Consider the following 26,197-nt stretch of genomic DNA (forward strand, 5'->3'; position numbering starts at 1 on the left):
CATTTGATAAAATTTTACTGAACAGGGTCTTTATCAAATTCCTGTTCTTTCCTCTTGACTAGATGGTCATGGAAACTTCCTTCTGTCCCTTTCCCTGGTTTAGTCCTTTGTTCTTTAGTTTAGGGCCTGCTCTTTGCGGTCTCCCTTCCTGTCCTGTATGAGAGAGAGAGACTTAAACTGTTGCCTAAACCTCCGAACGTGATTGCCAACTGAACCTCAGACTGGTTTGTGTTCCCTTGTGGCTTCCTTGCTTGACAACAGCTCAGCTTTTTATGCACTGTTTGCTTTTGAGCTATGAATCTTAAGTAAAATGCTGGCATGTTTTAAAGTGAAACTGAAACTGCAGTTTCCTTAACACTCAACTGCAGAAATGTGGTGATAATCCCCACAGGCCCATGGGATCTCATTGAGTATGAGTTCCCCCAGTAACTCAGTAATAGGCAGTGTCCTATCCATCTGGAACTCATTACTTGAGCCTTTTATAAGGCAGCCCCAGGACTAGGCCTGCTGAACTGCAGTCCCAATTGGGACTAGTGTGTGTGCACCACAGCAATCGTTTTATTTTATATTCTGTAATGAACTATGTTCCTTTTCAGTCAGTCTTCTTGAGTAATTACAATTTTAAAACCATATCTAATCCCATCACCCATAAATACAGATATGACTTACTTAAAATTCTTGATTTCCTAACAATAGATATAAACTTTCAGACTGGATAATTAAGTAGCAAATGAAATTTACTGTGAAATGCTGCACTTCGAGTGGAAAAATTAGAAACATCACTTTAGGAGTCAAAGAATAGAAGTGAACAAATCATGAAAAGCAGGATCACGGATTCGAAATGAAATTGGAAATGTTAAAGCACTGTGATTTATTTCATGCTGCAAAGCGTTCATAAGTGTTCATGTCATGTTATGTTGAACTTGTATAGGGTCCTGTCCAGGCCGCACTTGGGAAACTCTGCACAGTTGGGTGTCCATACTGTAAAAACATTGTTGGAAGTGCGGGAAAAGTTTGCAGGGATGTACATTCTATGCAGTTTTATTTGGAAGAAGACTTGTGAAGAAGAGCTGACCAATCTCTTTGGGCAGAAAATAAATCCTGTTAATTGAGACACTTCTTCCACCAGATATTTTGCAAATTCCAGCAGACGAGCTTGAATTAAGTACAGATGCTGATTGCGCTTGACCAGTTCATATGGATAAAGGCCCCTTTTCCTTTACAATTTCAAGCTTTACATCTTATGAATAGTTTTTCTAGTTACTGCTGTCAGTTAATTCCCTCCTGGCTTACCATGTGGTATTTGATTGGTAGATTGTTCACATTCCACTTTCAGTGCATATCAGGCAAATTAACCATTTATAATCCTGTTGGAAGAGTCAAGCTACAAGGTGACTCACTTAATTTGATCTGATCTACTTCATGAAATTTTGGTTTTCGTTAGAGTTCCATTTTTATTTGAGCAATCTATGTTCCAATACAAGCAAAAAGCAAGGTCATTCAGCTAAAATATTTTGCTTCTACCTTCACAGATACTGAGTATTTCTAGCATTTTCTGTTTTGATGTCAGTTTGCTACCAGAGGTAATAATTTGTACTGCGAAGTGTATTTTACTAACCTTTTATTAATGTTGAAAAAGTACAGCATCAATAAATTGTTCAAGAACACACAAGTATTTTGACATGAAATGCACAATATTAATATAAGTACAATGACAAAAGTGTCAAGTGTATAAGTATACAAAAGTCTGAAGAGCTGTTAAAAGAATTCAGGTCTATACAATAATAATGATTCTGGCTTTTGGAACTTTGTTCAAAACAAAGATTTTTTTTAAAGGAAATTAGTCCCACCCTCTGTGAAATGGAAGACTTTGTAGTCTTTTTATCAGATCAGGAAAATGCTATTGAAAAATTGTATTTGCAGGAAAGGGCTCAAATTGAATTAGACATGCTTACATGTGGTGGCCATCACACCATCCTGTAACTGGCTGAACTTGTCCCAGTGAAAAGCTTTGCCTTGAGTTCCATTCAGATCCTCCAAATAAAAGGCGATGGGTGTCCGCATGCCTTTTATTGTGGGGTGTATGTAACAATGCTTGGACCAGTTAGAATCTGGTTCCCTCCCTCACTTCTTCCAATACATTAACTGTCCCAATGCCTTTTTCCTGCTCTCGTCCTGAAGTGCAAAGTTTATTTAACTTTGTTTCCAATTTCCACCCTTCTCACCCTCACAAGTTCCCCATCCAACTTTTACTTTCTATTCTTTGACTTCTTATTTGTCTCCGTCTCTGGGGATAGGCTACCTTGATGAATAGTCATTATAAACTACATATTTTCATAGCTAGCTCAACTGCAGTTCTTCACATGCTAGTTCCTGCAAGTACTTTATTCCATTCTTCTAATTACTCCATCTCCTTCACAACTGAATTAATGCAGCCTTATGTTTCAGTGCTGCTTCCTTTTTCATCAACCAAGGATTCCCACTCTGTGGTTAACGTTTATTTATCTATTAGTCACAAGTAAAGCTTACATTAACACTGCAATGAAATTACCTTAGTCATCACACTTTGACACCTGTTGAGGTCAATGCACCTAACCAACATGTCTTTCAGATTGTGGGAGGAAACCGGAACATGTGGAGGGAATCCACGCAGGCATGAGGAGAACGTGCAAACTCCACACACACTGTGGCGTTCCCAAGCCGGGAATCAAACCCAGGTCCCTGGTGCTATGATGCAGCAGTACTAACCGCTGTGTTACATTGACAGTGCCTGTGACCATGTTCGTTCCATTTCTTGCATTTAAGTTCTTATCATTTCTCCTCCTCCCTGAACCATGATAGGGTTCCCCTAGTTCTGGCCCATTCACTGGTGGCACAGTGGTTAGCACGACTGCCTCACGGCGCCAGGGACCTGGGTTCAATTCCTGATTTTGGTCACTGTCTCTACAGAAGCTGCATATTCTCCCTGTGTCTGTGTGGGATTCCTCCAGGTGCCCCAATTTCCTCCCACAGCTTGAAAGTCATGCTGGTTGGGTGCTATGGCCGTGCTAAATTCTCCCTCGGTGTACCCGAACAGACGCTGGAGTGTGGCAATTAGGGGATTTTCACAGTAACTTAATTGCAGTGTAAATGTAAGCCTACTTGTGACATGAATAAATAAACTTTAAACCTCCAGTATGATGCCATCAATAAAGAAATCCTCCACTCCCCTTTCAGCGTTCCAAAGGGACTGTCTCCTCGAGGACATCCGAGTGATTCCTTAATCAACCGAATGCCATGTCCCTTCCATCTAAGTGCAGTGGATGCAATAGCTGTCCTTCTACCTCCTCACTGATCAAAGCCCCAAATATTACTTTGAGATGAAGATTTTTTTTATATGTACTTATTTCAATTTAGTATACTGTATTCACGGCTAGCAACATGATCAGCTGTACACTGGGGAGGCCACAGACAAACTGGGTGCGGACTCTGTTGTGGAATACTTGCATTCAATGGGCAGGGATGATCCTGGACTTCCAATCATTTGTCAACTTAATTCTCCACCTCGCTAACCTCTGTATGCTTGGCCAGTGAAACTCACCACAATCTCGAGGAACAGTACCTCATCATTAGACTTTTTATTTTAAAGCTTTCTGAGCTCACTACTAAGTTCAACAATTTCAGGTTATGATCCCTGCCACCATTTTTTTCAAATTTCTTTGCATAGTTCTTTGCTAATTTGTTTGCTTTTCTCTGTTGTCTTTTTCTTATTTCCTGTTCTTTGCTTTTGAATGGTAGCTGTTCATGATTCTTCCCTTCATACCTTCTCTACGTGCGCCTTTTGTTTCTTGTCCCATTGCCACTCTTTTTTGTGTTGCAGTAATCGAAGAAATTCCATTGTTATTTTGACAATCTTGCCCTTTACTTACATATTAGATCTTAAAGTTTTCCCATTTCTAATGAAAAGTCCCCACCTTTAAAAAGCTAGCTATTTTTCTTTTCACAGATGCTGCTAGACTTGCTGAATATTTCCAGCATTTTCTGTTTTTAGGTCAGATTCCCAGCATCCTCAGTATTTTGCTTTTATGTTAATGCTTACAGATGTGCAAAATAAGAATAAGCAGAGGATTTACATGGAATATTTTTATCCAAGAAACTATTTGAATACATTAAGAAAGAAAGAAGTTGAATTAGTTGAGAGAGAAGTTACATTTAAATAATGGCCTTCAGAATTCCAGGGGTCCCAAAGCAGGTCACAGTAAATGAAATATTTTGAAATATAGTCACTGATATTATGGAGGAACATGTTAGCCTATTTACACACAAGTTTCTTAATAGTATTGTCGTAGTTTATTGAATAAATACTGATGCTGATTGAGGAAAAGTATTGGGAAACTCTCCTGTACCTTGGAAAGTGCTGTGAATATCTTACATTATCTGGGATGCAAGATGAAGCCTTGATTTAACATCACAATTGAAAGACAGGGGGCCTGATTCTCCCATTGCGACCCGCGACTTTTCTGGTGGGTCGGGCTGGGAGATGCGCATGTCAGCCATTTTGTGACTTCCCCATGAGTAGTTACAACCTGTGCGCATTCCCCAACTGGAAGCATCTCCCAGCCCAGCAGGAGTACTTCATTCAGCTTCATACAGGATTCTTCTAGCTTTTTCCCAGGATGAAAGTGTCAATTACTAGGGAGCATAGGTTTAAGGTGTGAGGTGCAAGATTTAAAGGAGATGTACGAGGCAAATGTTTTACACAGTGGCGGGTGCCTGAAACTCATTGCTGGGAGAGGTAGTGGAAACGGATACAGCAATGACTTTTCAGGGGCGCCTTGACAATTACATGAATAGGATGGGAATCGAGGGATATGGTCCCTGGAAAGGTAGGAGGTTTTAGTTTAGTCGGGCAGCATGGTCGGTGTAGGTTTGGAAGGTTGAAGTGCCTGTTCCTGTGCTGTAATTTTCTCTGTTCTTTGTTCTTTTACTCTGGCAGGGTTTAGAATAGCTCACCAAGTTCAGTGAACTGGCGGGAGATCTTTCCGGAGTGAAGGGGGGCAATCGGGGCCTCCAGGGGTTGTGCTGGCAGGGAGCTGGGCACCCTGACAATGCTAGCCAATGCCCTTGGCACTGCCCAAGAGGCAAAGTACCCATGCTCGGGGTACCTTGGCATCACCCACTGGGTATTGGGCAGTCCCAAGTAGCGGGGCCTGTTGTAGGTGAGGCTTATCGATGATTGATGGGAGTGGGAGGCCCTGCTGGGACTGGTGGGAGGCTAGTGATTAGGTGGACTGGGCGGGAGGGATGCGGGGAGGATGGAACTGGCCAGCAAATGGGAACACTGACTGTTCAGGACCTCTGACTGTTCGGGACCACTGCGCATGCGCAGAGTTCAGGAGCTGTCAGATTCTGGTGTGAATAGGCCCCGCGACCCTGGATTTTTAACTGATATTCCCGATTTTGACCTCAGCATTGCAGGGAGTGGGGAGATTTGAGTGAGAAGCTGCACTGAAAAAAACTGGAGTGATCTAGAACAGTTTTCTTACCAGTTCAACACTTCTGGGAGAATCACCCCCAGGGTTTCCCTCGCTGAAGTGCTTCATCAGCAATGCACTGAACTGTCAGCTTAGATTATATTAAAATTAAATTTATTTGGATGGAGACTGAATCCACAGTCAAAGATGTACAGGTTAGGTAGATTGAATATTAAGGAACAATTTATCATGACCAAAGATATGTAGGTTAGGTGGATTAGCCTTGGTAAATGTGTGGGGTTACGGATATCGGACTGTTTGGCAGAATCGGTGCAGACTTGATGGGCTCAATGGTCACATTGTACACTTCAGGGATTCTCTGCTTCTAACTGAGGGGAGATACTAAGAAATATGCTCAGAAGACATGTAGGTTGAACTAATCCATTCAAATTGGATCTCTTGTATACCCAGTGGTTATTCCTAAAAACAAATGTTCTTAACCTAAACCATAACTTGACCTTTTAAGTCACATTTTCAGAGCCCTACTGTTATATAAAGACCACGATATATTCGGGGATGTACATGTTCCTAAGTTTACATTTGGTGACCTTGGGTGTTCAACTCATCTGAAAACCACTTTTGAGTTTCAGGACTGTTATTTCTTTCAGTTGATATTTACCACAGCTTTATTGTTAATGGAAGAGCAAAAAACATGCCTTTCCTGTTGACCATTTTTACAGTTCAGACTTTTTTCTATGCTATTTCTCATCATTACTCCAAAAAGGCAGTTTGCTTTATGTAGATCCGATAAAATAAATTGGGGCATCAAGAGTAAGACTTCAGCAGGACTGTAAAGAAGACGACTAGCAAGCAGAGTGGTGTATAAAGAGTGAGACATCAGCGAATAGAATAGTTTCATAAAGAGTGAGACTTCTGCCAGGGGAGCAGGTGCCACTTCATTTCATAAATCGCAGAGAGAAAGGTCCTGAGGGAAGGAGAATGGAGGTCTGTCACAGTTTTTTGATCTCCCTTGTCCCATTTTCTGTCATTAAACTATCATAAGCAGATAATGCTTGCGTCTACGTACACTTGGAGATTATCTCCAAGCCTTGTCAACACCTTTACCAAGAGTCTGGACCTTGCAATAAATATCCATTAGACAAAGGTCCTCTACCAACCTTGCCCCACTTGGGTGGGAGCCTACTCTCAACAAGGGCAGGTATCAATGATAATGTTCCAAAACACCTTCAATGTGTCACCACTGCCTTTGGTCATCTGAGGAAGAGAGTGTTGGAAGACCAGAACCTCAGATCTGGCACCAAACTCATGACCTACAGAGGGATATCTGTCCTCCTACGTGGCTCAGAGAAGAGGATTATATACAACAGGCACCTCAAAATTCTGGAGATGTACCACCAGCATTTCTTCCGCAAGAGCCTACAAATCCATTGGCAAGATAGGTGTCCTTAATGGCAGTATTTTCACTCAACCCAACATTCCCAGCAATGACCATGCTAATTCAGCTCTGCTGGGCAGTTCCGCATCGTCCACATGCCTAATGTGAGACTCCCGAGACAAGTGCCCTAATCAGCAAGCAAGCTTCAGGAGGGCAGAGGAAATGCTACCCTCAAAGTCTCCTTGAAAAAGTGCAATATCCCCACTGACACTTGGACATCCCTGGCCAAAATCTGGGAAGATGCTAAACAGCTTGGATTTAATTGTTGAAAGCATGTTGAAGCCAAAGGTCGAAAAGAGCACGTGACAACCTGGGCACCCCACTCCTCCAGCTACCATCTGTCCCACCTGTGACAGAGACTGTAGGTGGGGCATTGGACTCAATTGCCTGAGAACTCATTTTTGGTCTAAAAGCAAGTTATCCTCTACTGTGGGGGTCTGCTCAGGTAGAAGATAAAGCAAAATCTCATTTTACTTATGTGCCTTGTGCAAGTTGGCATGTCCAAGTTCAGTCATTAGATTATTGCTGTCATGTGTTAGATTTTTGGACAATATGTGGTAGGCCAACATAGTCTTTTCTTCCATTCAAAAATAGGAAAGTACTTTACTTCACTGTTAAACTAATATGTATGTTCTTAAACAGCTTTGTTAATTTTTATGGACTATTTTATCTTGTGTAAATACACCAAAATACTGGATCATTACTGTACTTGTAATAGCTCTATGCTGTTCTTGAGAAAACACTTGGGTCGTCCTTGCAGTGGCAATGCTGTGTGAGAATTGTGTGAAATATGGTTCACTTTTGATAGTTAGACCTCCAGCCAGAACTAAAGCAGAGTTATAAGGGGTGTCTTTCATGTTGCAATCGTTTGCATGATAAACAAACGGGCAATTGTGATTTGTTTCTAAATGATTATGACAACCTTGTTTTCCTTTGTCTCAGCATAAGTTGCACATTAACATGAAAAATAAAGCATGACTTCAAGGAATATTTAACTTCATTGGTTTTAAATAACTACAGAAACCAATTTAGTCTGTTGACTAATCTGTTGAATTCTGCTAATGCAGATTGTGCAGCCAATTATGTGTGTTGCGATAAAAGGTGAGGCTTGTCTTGGGTATGTCGCTGGTTAAAACTTTACTTAAATTGGATTTATTTCAATATTTGATGATGTCACAAAATAAATTCCAGAAATTACTCCCTTTGGTCAGAATCCTTGAAGTTCAGTAGATAACTATATTTGGTGGAACTGGTCAGAAAAGAAATGTTTTTAATTGCACTTAATTATATGTTGAAAACACCACTGAACAGTTGATGTGAAAGGCATGAAAAGCAACGTCTTAAATGTTTTGTTGGAAACACAGATAATGCCCACATCAAGTCTGCAGTGAACTTGGAAATACTTGATTCAGTTTTACCCAGTGAAATATTCAGTGACTTTTATGTTTTTACATTTTAAAATGTATTAGTCATCATAATGCTTTACAAAAACAGGCACAATTTTCTCCAAACATGGTGAGAAAATGTCATTTAATCACCCTCGTTCTGAAAATTGATTCTTTTAGAATATTAGTTTTATCTACAAGTAGTTTGGGAAACAATTTTGTGCATGATTTCTCAAGTATAAAGTAACTACTAAAATGCAAGAGACTTTATGTTTCCGCCGAACTTGCCAAACATGTATTGTTTTCTGGCATTGTGCTCTTTTAAAATTGTCTTTGCTGAGAACAGCTTTTACTTCTCCCTCTCTCTGTCCCTCTCTCTCTCTCTCTCCCCCTGCCCTGCCCCATTCATCCAAAAAAAACCCAGAATTTTTCCAGTCGTTATTGCACTCACTCATGGGTTTCACACCAATATCTCTCTAGCATGCAAAGCTCAGCGGGCAGACCAGACGCATGATTACCAGTTGCATCTGGATTTTGCATCAAAGGCTTTGCACTTACAACTAGGTTGCAGGTGTAGAAGAGTTTCTTTATATGATAGATGGGAGTATGAGCTTTCCATTTGCAACAGTACATTACAAAAATTTCCAGATAGTCAGTAGGTTCCATGGGCACTTTTAAAAGAGAGATCCACACTGAAACACAGTGAAGTTGAGTTTCAGTATCAATGGAATTATGAAAATTTTCAAATGACCCTACATTTTTAAAATGTATTTTTAATGTGGTGACACAAGCAATGTAATGTGGGTTTTTAATGATCAGAGCACGAGCCACACATTTGATCTATTACGCAATTTAGAACTTTGGTTTTCTTGTTGACAACTGAGCTTTTGAACAACACTACTATCCACATCAGTAGTTTTAAAGGAAAGCAGTTGGGTTTTGCAGTGGACTTAAATTTTTCTTTCTATTTTCCCTAGGTATACGTGGAATTTGATGATCTAGAATGGGAAAAACGTGAATGGGTTAAAGTTTATGAAGATTTTCAAATTTTCATGGTGGAGCACCAGCTGGTCTGGGCTAAGAGAAAGAACCCCAGCCAGACTCAGGGATCAAAGAGCAAACAGATTCAGTGGCCTGCTTTGGTGAGTAAAAAAAAAGTAAAAATTAGTATTTGTCAATGTTCCACCTATTTCAAACGCAGCTTTAATAAAAAAAAACTTCTCTGCATCTGCAATTCAACTGCAAGATGTTTTGTTTCCCTCTTTTAATAATTCAATTATTATCACAGGCTTCATTGCTCTTTGATTTCTTTATTGTATCTTTTGAAATAATTTGGCTCGGGTTGTTCTGAATTTGTGTTCTACTTGATCATATTTTCCCCGCATATGGATAGGCTTCAGTGTCCACATTCAGAATGGCAATCTTTAACATCAATGGATGTTTATCTTTTGGCTCTGCTTATTATGTCTTGTTCATAAGACTACCCTCATAATTCCACTTTGCTCCTCTAAAAATACCCCAACCAAAACAGCAAAAAAGAAAAAGCTATTTGTTTTTGTTTTCACACATGCTGGCTTATGGTATGCTAGACTGTCCAACAAGTGAAGTAATCACTATTTTTAAAAAAAATACAAAATGAGCATGTGAATATAAAATCTTGGATGTAAAACTTGTTTGCCAATTAACATAAAATTTTCTGTAATTTATAAAAAGCTACATCAAACTCAAATTGGTATTTGAGCACTGTATAATGGCAAAATCAACTAAACATCAGAGGCAAATTGAATCATTTTCTTCATTCATTGAACCAGAACTGTTTCAAATGTTAATTTCACTCTTTCATTTGCTTTTATCTCTAGTTTCCAATAATGTGAGCCAGAAAGCCTGACATCATTTTCTGTTCACAAAGGTTGTTAATAATTTCCACATCACACAATGGTCTTTACATGTAATGTGGAAAGTATTATTTTGAAGCTTATTTTTACTGTATAACTAGCACCAGAATTATTCTGTATGTGAAAGTAAAATTCATTGAAGAATAAATGCTGGCCAGGATGCTGGGATAACTCTTGCTGCTCTGTGAATTATGCCAGTGAATTTTTTTGTCTGTTGACAAGCCCCCTGTTTAATGTCTCATCTGAAAGACAACACTTCCAATCTTATTTCAGTCCTGACTCGATTATGTGTGTAAGAATCTAGTATAGGGCTTGAATCAACACTTCCTGACTTGAGGGGAAAATGCCAGAACTGAGGCAAGGCTAACACCTTGATCAAGGAAATGGAAAGCACTTAAACTCTGGTTAAGGAATTGCTGGTAGAATCTGTAAACAGCTTTAAAGTTCTGGATACTACTACATGAAATATAACTGGACCATTCAGTGCCCCATTATGAAAGGGACTTATGATTTATTATTCTAAAAACAAATTAGGCATGCTATTGAAGCTTTTGATCATCCACTTAACAGGACAAATTCACAAGATTACCAAATCTGAAGTGAACAATTTAACTGCATAACAAGAGATGTTGGTTGGTCTCTTACAGTGATGTTGCCATGAGGAGTGTGCCAGGGAACAGTTAGCTGTCAAGCTTGTCTTAAAATAAGACTGAGCATGTTTGGTCAAGGCATTGCCATGGGGAATGAACCAGAGAATGACTGGCCTCCTTCCGCTCCCAATCTTTTTTTTGAAAAAGACGCAATGTGTGGACATGCTCTTTGTGCAGTGGATTTGATGGGAAACCCTATTGACAACAAAGGGACCAAAAGGTCCCAATGGTAGGCCACTGCCTGCCACTGAGGAACATGTGGGGGCATGCAGAGAATATCTCCCTCCTCCTCCTGTCATGTACAGGCTATGTAGCTGGCATCATACAGGCACTGAACATAAGAACTAGGAGCAGGAGTAGAGCATTTGATCCCTTGAGCCGGCTCCATCATTCAGTAAGATCATGGCCGATCTTTCCGTGGACTCAGGTCCACTTACCTGCCTGTTCATCATAACTCTTAATTACTTACTGTTCAAAGATCCATCTTTGCCTTAAAGACATTCAATGAGGTAACCTCAACTGTTTCACTGCGCAGGGAATTCCACAGATTCACAATCATTTGTGTGGAGAAGTTCCTCTTCAATTCAGTCTTAAATCTGCTCCTGTTTATTTTGAGACCATGTCCCTGAATTCTAGTTCCACTACCGGTGGAAATAACGTCCCTGCTTCTATGTTATCTACTCCCATCATAATTTTGTGTTTCTATTCTTTTATTTTTCTCAATTCCAATGAGTATAGTCCCAGTCTACTGAGTCTCTCCACAGAAACGAACCTTCTCAACTCTGGAATCAACCTAGTGAATCTCCTCTGCATTCTCTCCAGTGCCAATATATCCTTTCTCGAGTAAGGAGACTAAACCTGTACACAATGTTCCAGGTATGGCCGCACCTGCACCTTCTACAGCTGCAACATTACCTCCCTATATTTAAACTCCATCCCTCTAGCAATGAAAGACAAAATTCCATTTGCCTTCTTAATTACCTGTTGCACCTGAAAACCAACTTTTTGTGATTTGTGCACAAGGACACCCAGGTCCCTCCGCACAGCAGCATGCTGCAATTTTTTACCATTTAAAATAGCCCATTTCGCTGTTGTTCCTACCAAAATGGATGACCTCACATTGACCAACACTGTACTATATCTGCCAGACCCTCGCCCACTCACTTAGACTATCTATATCCCTTTGCAGATATTCAGTGACCACTGCACACTTTGCCCTGCCACTCATCTTAGTGTCATCTGTGAACTTTGACACACAAGACTTGGTCCCCAATTCCAAATTGTCTCTGTAAATTGGAAACAAGTGCAGTCCCAACATCAATCCCTGAGGCACAGCACTAGTCACTGATCGCCAACCAGAAAAACACCCATTTACCCCCACTCTTTGTTTTCTGTTAGTTAACCAATCCCCTATCCATGCTAATACATTACCCATAATGCCGTACACCTTTATCTTATGTAGCAGTCTGTTGTGTGGAACCTTGTCAAATGCCTCCTGGGAATCCAAATACACCACTTCCACAGTTTCCCCATTGTCCATCGCGCATGTCGTGTCCTCAAAGAATTCCAGTAAATCAGTTAAACATGACCTGCCTTTCATGAACCCATGCTGTGTCTTCCCAGTGGGACAATTATTATCCGGATGTCTCGCTATTTCTTTATCCATGATAGACGTGAGCATTTTCTCCACTACAGAAGTTAAGCTAACCGGCCTATGGTTATCTGCCGTTTGTCTTGCTGCTTTTTAAACAGTGGAGTCACATTTGCTGTTTTCCAATCTTTCCAAAGTCCAACTAATTTTTGGTACATTTCCATGAATGCATTTGCTATTTCCCCTGTCATGTCTGTAATTACCCTGGGGTGCATTCAGTCAGGGCCAGGAGACTTGTCTACCTTGAGCCGCATTAGCTTACCTAACACTGCTTATTTATTGATAATGATTGTTTCTAGGGCCCTCACGTGCCATAACCGCCTTGTTGTCAGTTTTTGGCATGTTATTTGTGAAGACTGACACAAAATACCTGTTTAATGCCTAAGCCATTTTCTCATTTCCTAACATTAAATCTCCCTTCGCATTCTCTAAAGGATCAGTGTTTACTTTGGCCACTCCTTTTCGTTTTATATATTTGTAGATACTTTTGCTATCCATTTTTATATTCTGAGCGAGTTTACTCTCATAATCTATCTTTCTTGATAGTTTTTTTTGTGGCTTTCTGTTGACCTTCAAAGATTTTCCAATTCTCTAGTTTCCCACTAATCTTTGCCACTTTGTATACATTTTCTTTCAATTTGATATCCTCCTTTATTTCCTTAAATAGCCATGGCTGATTATCCTTTTCCCACAGTCCTTCCTTATCACTGGTATATACTTTTGCTGAGCACTGTGAAAAATCACTTTGAAAGCCATCCACTGTTCCTCAGTTGTCCCATCACAAAGTTTTTGCTCCCAGTCTACCTAAGCCAACTCCTCCCTCATCCTGTTGTAGTCTTCTTTGTTTAAGCACAAGACCCTGGTATTTTACCATCTCACGCTCCATATGTATTTTAAATTCAACCATACTGTGAGTGCTTCTTCCAAGAGGATCCCTAACTGTAAGATCATTAATTATTTCTGTCTCATCACACTGGGACCAGATCTAGAATAGCTTGCTTCCTTGTAGGTTCCATTACATACTGTTCAAGGAAGCTATCGCGGATACATTCTATGAACACTCCTCAAGGCTGCCTTGACCGACCTGGTTTGACTAAGCGACATGTAGGTTAAACTCCTTGCATCAGTTATTTCCTTGTTTGTTGCTTGCCCACCATGACGATACAGACTACACCTATCACTGACTTTTTCTCACTTTATGATTTCCATCCAAATGGATTCAACGCTTTTCTCCATAGGACTTGCATCATTTCTCACTACTGCCCTGATGTCATCCTTAAATGTCAGAGCTACACCACCTTCTTTACCTTCCTGTCTGTCCTTCTGAACAGTCTGATACCCCTGGATATTTAACTCCCAGTCATGACCACCCTGCAACCATGTCTCTGTAATGACCATTACATCATACTCATTCACGATGATTTTTGCCTTCAACTCATTTATCTTGTTTCCAATGTTACGAGCATTTAGGAAGAGTGCCTTTATGCTAGTTTTTATAGCTTTTTGAATCCTAAGACTTCCATTCATAACAACTCCTGAGTTATTCTCCCTTTTAACTTTTTGTTGATATTTTCCATGTAGTTGAAACTTTTTCTCTACATGTTAACCTGCTGTTTTATTTCCTATTAACCATTATACTTCCTGTAGTTTTACCCCTCACTTCCACCTCATCTGCGAGTTTAAAGTCCTTGTGACCATCCTATTTATCCTTTCGAGATAAATGGTCCCAGATTCGTTCAGATGAAGACTGTTCCATTTCCTGGGGCATTGGCATCAGATATCCTGTTCCAATACTGATGCTAATGCTCCACGAAATGGAACTCCTCTTCTCTGCACCACTCCTTAAGCTATGTGTTCACTTCCCGAATTTTTTCATCCCAATTCACACGTGGCTTGGGTAATAACTCAAGAGATTATTACCCTTGAGTACCTATTCTTTAATTTAGCTCCTAATACCTGATCATTCCCAAACAGGTCCTTTTTCCTAATGTTGTATATGTTTTTTGTCCCAACATGGACCACACAACTGGATTCTCCCCCTCCCACTGCAATATTCTTTCAAGCTCGAGAGAAGTACTTCACCGGGCAGGCAACATACCGTGCGGGGCTCGCAATCCATCTCTGAAGGGATGTGATCAATGCCGCTAATTATAAAGTTCCCTGAAACTCATATATCATGCGAGGCCGAGGATGTCCCAATAATAGAGGGAGTAGGGGGCGTGAGTATGGTTGGTGGCGTTACGGCAAATAGGGTCCAGGTGAAGGCTGGGATGAAAGCACTTTATCTGAATGCACGAAGCATTCGGAATAAAGTGGATGAGCTGGTGGCGCAGATCGACACAAATGGATACGATCTGGTGGCCATTAGAGACGTGGCTGCAGGGTGACAGGGACTGGGAGCTGAATGTACAGGGCTATCAAGTGTTTAGGAAGGATAGGCAGGAGGGAAAAGCGGGGGGGGGGGCGTAGCTCTGCTGATTAAGGATAGCATCACGGTGGTAGCAAGGGATGATATTGGAGCCAAGGAGCAGAGGGGGGAGTCGTTGTGGGTGGAGATTAGGAACAGCAAAGGGAGGAAGACGCTGGTGGGTGTCGTCTATAGGCCCCCGAATAATGATCTGGAGGTGGGGCGGGCTGTTAACGCGCAAATAAGTGCGGCGTGCAGGAATGGGACGGCCGTAGTTATGGGGGATTTCAATCTGCATATTGATTGGTCGACCCATGTTGGACGCGGGGGGCTCGAGGAAGAGTTCTTGGAATGCTGCCGGGATAGTTTCCTCGAACAGCGTGTGTTGGAGCCGACGAGGGAGCGAGCTATCTTGGATCTGGTGCTATGTAATGAGGCGGGTAGAATTAGGGACCTTGTGGTGAAGGATCCTCTTGGGGAGAGTGATCATTGTATGGTGGAGTTTCTGGTGCAGATGCAGGAGGAGAAAGTGGGTTCCCGGACACGCGTCCTCTGTTTGAATAGAGGGGAGTACGGTAGGATGAGAGAAGAATTGGCGAATGTGGACTGGGGGAGCGCGTTGGAGGGAGGGTCTGCTGAGGAGCAGTGGAGGATCTTTAAGGAGATCTTTCTTAGTGCTCAGCGGAAATTTATTCCGATGGTCAAAAAGGATAGTAGGAAGAGAGGTAATAAGCCGTGGATAACGAAGGAGGTGAAGGAAAGTGTTAAATTAAAAGTGGAGGAATTTAGAGTAGCTAAGAGTAGTGGGCGAGATGAGGATTGGGAGAGGTTTAAATGTCAACAAAGATTGACAAAGAAGTTGATAAAGAAGGGTAGGAGAAACTATGAAGCTGGGCTAGCGCTTAATATAAAAAAGGATAGCAAGAGTTTTTATAAATATATAAAAAGGAAGAGGCTGGCTAGGGTGAATGTTGGTCCTTTAGAGGATGAGAAGGGGAACCTAGTGGTGGGGGATGAGGATATGGCTAAGGTATTGAATAACTTTTTTGTTTCTATCTTCACGGAGGAGGAAGTGAATAATTTGCCAGGTGTTAGCGATGGAAAGGTGGTAGGACTGGAGGGTCTTAATGACATTACTGTTACTAGAGAGGCGGTGCTCGACAGACTGGAGGGGCTGATCGTGGACAAGTCCCCAGGACCGGATGGAATGCATCCGAGGGTTCTGAAAGAAATGGCGGAGGTGATAGTGGATGCCTTGGTGGTTATTTTCCAGACGTCGCTGGATTCCGGGGAAGTGCCGGATGATTGGAAAACGGCTAATGTTACGCCGTTGTTTAAGAAGGGTGCCAGGCAAAAGGCGGGGAATTATAGGCCAGTTAGTTTAACGTCTGTGGTGGGTAAAATGTTAGAATCTGTCATTAAGGAGGAAATTGCGAGGCATCTTGAAGGGAATTGCTTGATAGAGCAGACGCAGCACGGTTTCATTAAAGGGAAGTCGTGTCTGACAAATTTACTGGAGTTCTATGACGATGTGTCTAGGGCAGTGGATAGAGGAGAGCCGGTGGATGTGGTCTTTCTGGATTTTCAGAAGGCGTTTGACAAAGTACCTCACAAGAGGTTATTGCAGAAGGTCGAGGGACATGGAGTTGGGGGTAGGGTGTTAGCATGGATAGAGGATTGGTTGTCAAATAGGAGGCAGAGAGTGGGGGTCAATGGGTGCTATTTGGATTGGCGGATGGTGACTAGTGGAGTGCCCCAGGGGTCGGTGCTGGGGCCTCAGCTTTTTACCATTTATATAGATGATCTGGAGGAGGGAACCGAGTGTATGGTGTCGAAATTTGCTGATGACACCAAGATAGGGGGAACGGCAAATTGTGCGGAGGGTGTGGAGAGTCTGCAGAAGGATCTAGATAGGCTGGGCGAATGGGCCAGGAAATGGCAAATGGAATTTAATGTTGGCAAGTGTGAGGTGGTCCACTTTGGTAGGAATAATGGTAGGAAGGACTATTACTTACGTGGCGAAAAACTGCAGCAGGCGACGGTGCAGAGGGACCTCGGGGTCCTTGTGCATGAGTTGCAAAAACCCAGCTTGCAGGTGCAGCAGGTTGTCAGGAAGGCGAATGGGATGCTGGCCTTCATAGCGAGGGGGATTGAATATAGAAGTAGGGAGGTCTTGCTGCAGCTGTGTAGGGCATTGGTGAGGCCGCAGCTGGAGTACTGTGTGCAGTTTTGGGCACCGCACCTGCGCAAAGATATTTTGGCCTTGGAGGGGGTGCAGAGGAGGTTTACTAGGCTGATACCGGAGTTAAGGGGGTTGAGCTATGAGGAGAGGCTGAATAAACTGGGCTTGTACTTGTTAGAGTTTAGAAGAATGAGGGGCGATCTCATTGAGACTTATAAGATGATGAATGGGATGGATAGGATAGAGGTGGAGAGACTCTTCCCGCTCAAAAAAGACAATAGGACTAGGGGGCACAGCCTCAAGATAAAAGGGGGGCGGTTTAGAACAGAGTTGAGGAGGAACTTCTTCACTCAAAGGGTGGTGAATCTCTGGAATTCTTTGCCCGTTGAAGTGGTGGAGGCTGCCTCGCTAAATATTTTTAAGACGCGGGTTGATGGGTTTTTGATAAGAGAGGGGATTAAGGGTTATGGGGAGAAAGCGGGAAAGTGGAACTGAGCAGCGACAGATCAGCCATGATCTTATTGAATGGCGGGGCAGGCTCGAAGGGCTGGATGGCCTACTCCTGCTCCTATTTCTTATGTTCTTATGTTCTTATTTCTTATGTTCTTATGATAGGGTTTTAAGGGTTTTGTGTGCTGAGTTTTTTGGCTGGAAGGCAACATCCTGTTGATGGGGAATTGCACCTGTGTGGCTACTACACAGTAGGAGCACCATGAAACGACTAATTTCACTTGTTAATCAAATGTTTGAGACACGTTAGCCTTACAGATTAATCTGAGAAAAAGTACCCACTCAGAGCAATAAACTGGAGATCCTCGTGCAACATTTTGGGCTGGTAATGCCCCAGACCATATGGACAGTGCATTCACCAGCATCTGGAGCCAAATAATCTTTTCCCCTTCACAGTGCCTCTTGAAATTTTCTTGAGGGCTGCTTGTTGATTTTTAGGGGCTGTATTTTAGTTTTCAGAGGCATTTTCATTCTCTCTCTTTCCTTTATTATGTGATTGAGTCACATATAGCATTACCATCTCTATGTTGTTTTTCTTGTAAGATACCTTTCTTTAGATAAAGTAGCATCGTTACGAAACACTATAAAATTGAATATTTTAACTTGGAATCGTATAAATAAGATATTTTTGTTACTTTATTATGAATAAATCCCCCATACTCCGATTCCAAAATCACATTTTTTTTTACTCATTTGCGATTTGTAGAAATCTGTCAATGCATAAAAGAATTAGGACAGAGTCCAATTTTATTTTCACTCTATTTGGCTTTAACCTGAAGGCTATCATCCCATAATTGTTGGATAGCACTGGGTCATGCTAAACAAGACCTTTTAAATATATGTATTTTTGCTTATAAAATGTGAGCCTAAGTTACAGTCAGTCAAAAGGTGGGAGTATCAAACGAAGTTCAGGTTACCTGAATTGCTCCCACAAAATCTTCGGTTGATTATATTAATTTTTTTTTGCAAGATAAAAGGTAACTTCCCATTCTGGAAACTGAAGTGAATGGAACAAAATAAGATGGACACTTTTAGCTGAGGTGAAGATAAAGTCACCAATTTAAAAAAAATTATATGCATATGAAACCAAGATCCTGCACCTTCGTAAAGTAAAATTTCTTAACTTTTTTATGCTGAAGAAATTTTCAGTGGGTCTCATGTGAAAGTTTGGAGCAAATGTGTCTCAACTATAGGCATGCAGCATTGTTTTAGACGTAGTCCCCTCCGTGGTGTACTTGTTCCTGTTCTGCCTTCGGCTGTTTACGGTGGTCCAACTCAGAAGAAAATGTGTGCTGAGCCCTCTGCCTGCACAACAACAAAATTCTGCTATAGACACCAGCAAGCACAGCTCTTTTCACATGAGCCAAGCAAGAAAGGAAGAAATAGAATCTGGCACATTCTATTCAGCCAGTTCGTGCCGTTCTCCTGGCCATGTCCAATACAGCCAATCTGGCATATAGACTGTTCCAGTTGACAGCATATTTGGCCAATGACTGCTGTTTTTCTGACGGTCTCCAAAACAGCCAATTCGCAGCGATATTGGGTGGGATCAAAAACCTGAGTTTTTTGAGAAGAACAAAACCTGTACAGGATTCCAGACATGCAAAACGAAGCAAAAGATTATGGAAAGGAGGAATTGGATGACTAGTGATAAAGTTGGAATTCTGCTGCAAGTCAGAAAAGTCTCATTCCTTCATAATAAAATTTCATGACTATTTCATGATCGGTTATAAATTCCATGACTTTTCCAGATTGTGCTTTGATGAATCCAGGGGGATTAGGTGGAGATGGGACAAGAGATGGGACAAGAGGTGGGCTTAGGTGAGATGCTGAGTTGGTGCGGACTCAATAGGCCAAATCATCTTTTCTGCACTATATGGATTCTATGACTGTGTGAGTGTCATCTTGGTGTCGGTTAACATCATGCTCATTTGAGAACTGAAATCTTGGATGAAATTTTTGATAGAATATACAACATTTATACAGTTAATTTTATGTTCACAAGACTAAACTGGTTTGCTATTGCATCTGCTCCTTTCCTAGAAGCCCTTGGCAGTTTTAAGGATAAGGGGGAAGGGGTCTGATGGGATTGAGAGTAAAATGTTGTAATGATTCAGTTTATGTTCATGGTAGTTTCAGAAAGGATAATTTGCATGAATATCATTGAAATAAAATCTGGTGAATAGATACTAATAGACCACCCCTATTCTCTGGATAAGAAACATCACATAGATTTGTGTTAAAGAATCAATGTCATCAGAGTGAAATGTGTCCTTTATCTTTATGTTGACAAGAGAAAAATAAAAGTTCTTGTATAAAATGAAACCTGGCATATTGACATTTTGACACTGTGGGGTCTGAAGGAAAATCGTTGACCTGAAATGTTAACTTGGTTTTGATTTGATTTATTATTGTCACATGTATTAGTGTACAGTGAAAAGTATTGTTTCTTACACTCTATACCTACAAAGCATACCATTCATAGAGAAGGAAAGGAGAGAGTGCAGAATGTAGTGTTACAGTCATAGCTAGGATGTAAAGAAAGATCAACTTAATGCAAGGTAGGTCCATTCAAAAGTCTGGCAGCAGAAGGGAAGAAGCTGTTCTTGAGTCAATTGTACGTGACCTCAGACTTTTGTATCTTTTTCCCAAATGAAGAAGGTGTAAGAGAGAATGTCCAGGGTGCCTGGGGTCTGTAATTATGCCAGCTGCTTTGCTGAGGCAGCAACAAGTGTAGACAGAGCCAATGAATGGGAGACTGGTTTGCGTGATGGATTGGGCTACGTTCATGACCGTTTGTAGTTCCTTGCAGACTTGGGCAGAGCAGGGGCCATACCAAGCTGTGATATAACCAGAAAGAGTGCTTTCTATGGTGCATCTGGAAAGATTGATGAGAGTTCTGTCTGCACAGATGCTGCCAGACTCTAGCATTTTCTGAATTTCTTTTTGTTAATCTTTAATTTTAACTTTCTTTAAGTGTGGTTCATAATTTGTAAGCTAAATTGCACAGTTGCAAGCATTAATCTGAAAGTTCCGAGTGCACAGAAGAGCTTGTCCATGATGTTGATTTTCTAACAAAGTTTTCTATTTAACTTTGGGCAGTATTACGTTACCAGTTTTTTTATATCTCATGTCACGTTTTGGTTTTGGACCTCACAAGAGGTCCTTGATGGGAAGTGCAAGGGAAATCTGTGGTGAAGTTGTGAAATTGTAACAGAATTGTTAATAGAATTTCTTGGCTTTGTTAGGAATGTTGACCTTTGTGGATGGTGCAAGTCTTCTCTCCTCTATTGTAAATAATGAAGAAACTTCCAAAATAAATTCACAAACAAATTGAGTACAGCCATCAAAGTTGCATATAAGAACGTAAGAACTAGGAGCAGGAGTAGGCCATCTGGCCTCTCGAGCCTGCTCTACCGTTCAATAACATCATGGCTGATCTTTTTGTGGACTCAGCTCCACTTAGCCACACGCTCACCATAACCCTTAATTCCTTTACTGTTCAAAAATTTATCTATCCTTGCCTTAAAAACACTCAGAGGTAGCCTCAACTGCTTCACTGGGCAGGGAATTCCACAGATTCACAACCCTTTGTGTGAAGAAGTTCCTCCTCAACTCAGTCCTAAATCTGCTCCTCCTTATTTTGAGACCATGCTCCCTAGTTCTAGTTTCACCCACCAGTGAAAACAACTTCCCTGCTTCTGTCTTATTTATTCCCTTCATAATCTTATATGTTTCTATAAGATAGCCCCTCATTCTTCTGAATTCCACTGAGTATAGCCCAAGTCTACTCGGTCTCTCCTCATAAGCCAACCCTCTCAACTCCGGAATCAACCTAGTGAATCTCTTCTGCACCCCCTCCAGTGCCACTATATCCGTCCTCAAGGAGACCAAAATTGTATATGGTATTCCAGGTGTGGCCTCACCAGCACCTTCTACAGCTGCAACATAATCTTGCTATTTTTAAACTCCATCCCTCTAGCAATGAAAGACAAAATTCGATTTGCTGCCTTAATTACCTGCTGCAGCTGCAAACCAACTCCTTGAGATTCCTGCACAAGGACACCCAGGTTCCTCTGCACAGCAGCATGCTGCAATTTTTTACTATTTAAATAATAGTCCACTGTGCTGTTATTCTGAACAAAATGGATGACTTCACATTTACCAACACAGTACTCCATCTGCCAGACCCTCACTCGTTCACTTAGACTATCTATATCTCTTTGCAGACTTTCAGCATCCTCTGCACACTTTGCTCTGCCACCTATCCTAGTGTCATCTGTGAATTTTGACACACTATACTTGGTCCCCAACTCCAAATCATCTATGTAAATCGCAAACAATTACAGTCCCAACACTGATCCCTGAGGCACACCACTAGTCACTGATCGCCAACCAGAAGTTGCCCCCACTCTTTGCTTTCTGTTAGTTAACCAGTCCTCTATCCATGCTCATACATTACCCGTAACACTACAATTAATAACCCATATAATTAATGGACACAAAGTATAAACTCATAAGAACATAAGAAATAGGAGCAGGAGTAGGCCATCTAGCCCTTCGAGCCTGCCCCACCATTCAATAAGATCATGGCTGATCTGAAGTGGATCAGTTTGACTTTTCCGCTTTCTCCCCATAACCCTTAAGTCCCTTGTCTGTCAAAAACCTATCTACCCATGACTTAAATATATTTAGCGAGGTAGCCTCCACCACTTCAACGGGCAGAGAATTCCAGAGATTCACCACCCTTTGAGTGAAGAAGTTCCTCCTCAACTCCGTTCTAAACTGCCCCCCCCCCCCCCCCATCTTGAGGCTGTGCCCTCTGGTCCTGCTGTCCTTTCTGAGTGGGAAGAATCTCTCTACTTCTACCCTATCCATCTCTTTCATTATCTTATAAGATCCCCCCTCATTCTTCTAGACTCCAATGAGTACGGACCCAGTCTATTCTGTCTCTCTTCATAGTCTAACCCCCTCATCTCCGATATCGGCCTGGTGAACCACCTCTGCACTCCCTCCAAGGCCAAAATATCCTTGCACTAGTGCGGCGACCAAAACTGCACACAGTACCCAGCTGCGGCCTCACCAGTGCCTTGTACAGTTGCAGCAAGACCTCCCTACTTTTATATTCTATCCCCCTCGCTATAAAAGCCAGCATCCCCTTCGCCGCCTTAATCACCTGCTGCACCTGCAGACTGGGTTTTTGTGACTCATGCACAAGGACCCCCAGGTCCCTCTGCACCACAGCATGCTGCAGCTTTTCGCCCTTTAAATGGTAATCCCTCCTACTATTATTCCTGCCAAAGTGGATAACCTCACACTTGCTAAGAACATAACATAAGAACCTTTATAGTTATGTCCCCAAGTACCAGCTACATCCACCCGAGGAAATCGTCTCTGCACGTGCACTCTATCCCCCTCGTCATCTTATAAACCTCTATTAAGTTGCCTCTCATCCTCCTCCGCTCTAAACATAAGAACATAAGAAATAGGAGCAGGAGTAGGCCACCTAGCCCTTCGAGCCTGCCCCGCCATTCAATAAGATCATGGCTGATCTGTCGTGGCTCAGTTCCACATTCCCGCCCTCTCCCCATAACCCTTAATCCCCTCGCTTATCAAAAACCCTCAACCCGCGTCTTAAAAATATTTAGCGAGGCAGCCTCCACCACCTCAACGGGCAAAGAATTCCAAAGATTCACCACCCTTTGAGTGAAGAAGTTCCTCCTCAACTCCATTCTAAACCGCCCCCCCTTTATCTTGAGGCTGTGCCCCCTAGTCCTACTGCCCTTTCTGAGCGGGAAGAGCCTCTCCACCTCTATCCTATCCAGCCCATTCATCATCTTATACGTCTCAGTGAGATCCCCCCTCATTCTTTTAAACTCTAACGAGTACAAGCCTAGTTTATTCAGCCTCTCCTCATAGCTCAACCCCCTCAACTCCAGTATCAGCCTAGTAAACCTCCTCTGCACTCCCTCCAAGGCCAAAATATCCTTGCATAAGTGCGGCGACCAAAACTGCACACAGTACTCCAGCTGCGGCCTCACCAATGCCCTATACAGCTGCAGCAAGACCTCCCTACTTTTATATTCAATCCCCCTCGTTATGAAGGCCAGCATCCCATTCGCCTTCCTGACCACCTGCTGCACCTGCAGGCTGGGTTTTTGCGACTCATGCACAAGGACCCCGAGGTCCCTCTGCACTGTCGCCTGTTGCAGTTTTTTGCCCCGTAAGTAATAGTCCTTCCTACCATTATTCCTACCAAAGTGGACCACCTCGCACTTGCACATTGTACTCCATCTGCCAGGTCCTTGCCCACTCGCTCAGCCTATCTAGATCCCTCTGCAGACTTTCCACACCCTCCGCACAATTTGCTTTTCCACTCATTTTCATGTCATCAGCAAATTTCGACACCCTACACTCAGCCCCCTCCTCCAGATCATCTATATAAATGGTAAATAGCTGAGGCCCCAGCACTGATCCCTGCGGCATTCCACTAGTCACCAACCGCCAATCAGAATAGCACCCGTTGATACCAACTCTCTGTCTCCTATTAGACAACCAATCCTCTATCCACGCTAACACCTTACCCCCAACTCCATGCCCCCTAACCTTCTGAAGCAACCTTTTGTGCGGCACCTTATCAACCGCCTTTTGAAAATCGAGAAACACCACATCCACCGGTTCCCCTCTGTCTACCGCACTAGTCACATCTTCACAGAAATCCAATAAATTTGTCAAACACAACTTCCCCTTAACGAATCTGTGCTGCGTTTGCTCTATCAGGCCATTCTTTTCTAGGTGTCTCGCTATTTCTTCTTTGACGGATTCAAGCATTTTCCAACTCCCCTCTGGTTCATTTCATAGATCACAGTGGTACACTGTAATAAAGTCTTTAGAGGAGTGTGGAAATTGGATAGACCTCATTGCTTCAATCCTAGTTTTCAACCTATTGCCAGATACTGACAGTTGTTAAGTATGGTAAAATCTGACCAAAAAGACATGCCAAAGAAGTGCAAAAACTACAAAAATTTATTTCATAGTCCCAGGTAAGATATGTGAAATTCAAACAGCCTCTTGAAATACACACGTTTACAAACTGTAAAGTAGAGAAGCCTCCAAGTTACCAGAACAGTTTGCAACTGAAAACACTACACATGGGTTAGTGCGAGACAATAATGGGTGAAAAAAACATATTTTGTATCAGAACTTCTAAAAATCTAGCATGCAAAGTAGTAGAAAAACTTCATTGTGTGTTTGTGCAGTCTTATCCTTGGAGTACAGGGTTTTCTGGAGGCAACGTCTAGATTATTTGCAGGGCAAACATAGCTTTATATTTCTCACTGCCTTATGTACTCCCCAGCTCTGATGACTGCTGGAGAGAGCCATGACGACAGTTAGGAGAGGACTGAAGAATCAGGAATCGTGATTACTGGCCTTCAGGAGTGGTTTCGATAGAAGGAGGTCCTCAATAGTTCGGATGGAGCCTCTGAAATTGAGGGGATTTCACAATTGGGACAGATGGGAAGAGATGAGGAATTGGGTCTTGGGGGATGAAGGAGCAAGGGAAGGTAAGGACACCAGGAGCAGGGTGATAGAGGTCAAGCAGGATGGTGGGGAAAAAACACCATTGCTACTCCTATCTCTGCAGCAAACTGAACAATATGAAGCACAGGTAGCACTGAGGGAAGAGCAGCCAGTAAAATCAGGGAAGAAAGAAGGAGCATATTTATGCTGTGGGTTCCTTCACTGTGTGCTTTCAAATTAAAATGGTATTAAATGCAGAGCAACGGTGGGAGAAATTAAGTTTTGTTGTTTTCGGCTTCAGTTCTACTTTCTAACTGGCCTGATTGCCAACCTTCGATCCCAGCTGTAATGCATTAATGACAATATAACTAAAAACTACAGGAGAAAGAGTTCAATTTTGTATCTACAAAAATTGGAAATGATGGAATACAACCAGAAGATGATTAACTTGAACTGTAATAATTACAGAACTGCAGCACAATACGAAGTTGTTTCAAACAATGATTATTAGAAATCTGCTTTCCTGATTGAGTGAGTGATGTGCAGCAATATTTTTCAAACTTTCTTTGCTGCGACCCACTTTTACCAAATGGCTGTCTCTTGCAAGCTATGTCACATGAGATGCGTAATGAATTGCAATCTTTTCACATGGTGCTAACATTATACAGAATATTAAACGTCAGTTTCAGGTCCATTTTCTAATTTATTTGGACCATATTCTGGCACACAGGAAATTGGTGACAGTATTTTGTAAACTCCTCTCATCAACTTGTATGTTCAAAATAAATATTCATCCAAAATCAACCATACACTGAAAATTGACTGCTGTTTATGTGTGACAGATTTCTTGTTTAGGATGCACCTTGTATAGGCAGAGCTCACCAGATCAACTTGCTGCTTTTAGGTGGAAAATTAATAGGGCATTCACCAATTTATCTCTGTTATTATCCCATCAACAAACCTCCATGGTTGATGGGATATGTCATATCAATAAATACATTTTGTTGCATCCGTTGAAGTCTGTGGTTAATGTGTTCATTATCCTTTCTTACATATAACCGTAATCTAAAAAAAATGTCTCAGTGGT

The 26,197-nt window shown here is 41.9% G+C and overlaps 1 protein-coding gene across 2 annotated transcripts in view; it reads left to right on the forward strand.

Annotated features, from left to right (window-relative positions):
- Positions 1-26,197, forward strand: part of jmjd1cb (jumonji domain containing 1Cb) — a 298,027-nt gene that overhangs the window by 125,946 nt on the left and 145,884 nt on the right. For both annotated transcript variants that reach the window (XM_080205413.1, XM_080205412.1), the window contains one exon: positions 9,272-9,436. In XM_080205413.1, the coding sequence (XP_080061539.1) occupies positions 9,272-9,436 (165 nt within the window). The remainder of the gene's footprint in view (positions 1-9,271; positions 9,437-26,197) is intronic.

The sequence above is a fragment of the Carcharhinus amblyrhynchos genome, chromosome 17 (assembly GCF_965287045.1).
Source record: "Carcharhinus amblyrhynchos chromosome 17, sCarAmb.v2.hapA, whole genome shotgun sequence".
Lineage (NCBI taxonomy): Eukaryota > Metazoa > Chordata > Chondrichthyes > Carcharhiniformes > Carcharhinidae > Carcharhinus > Carcharhinus amblyrhynchos.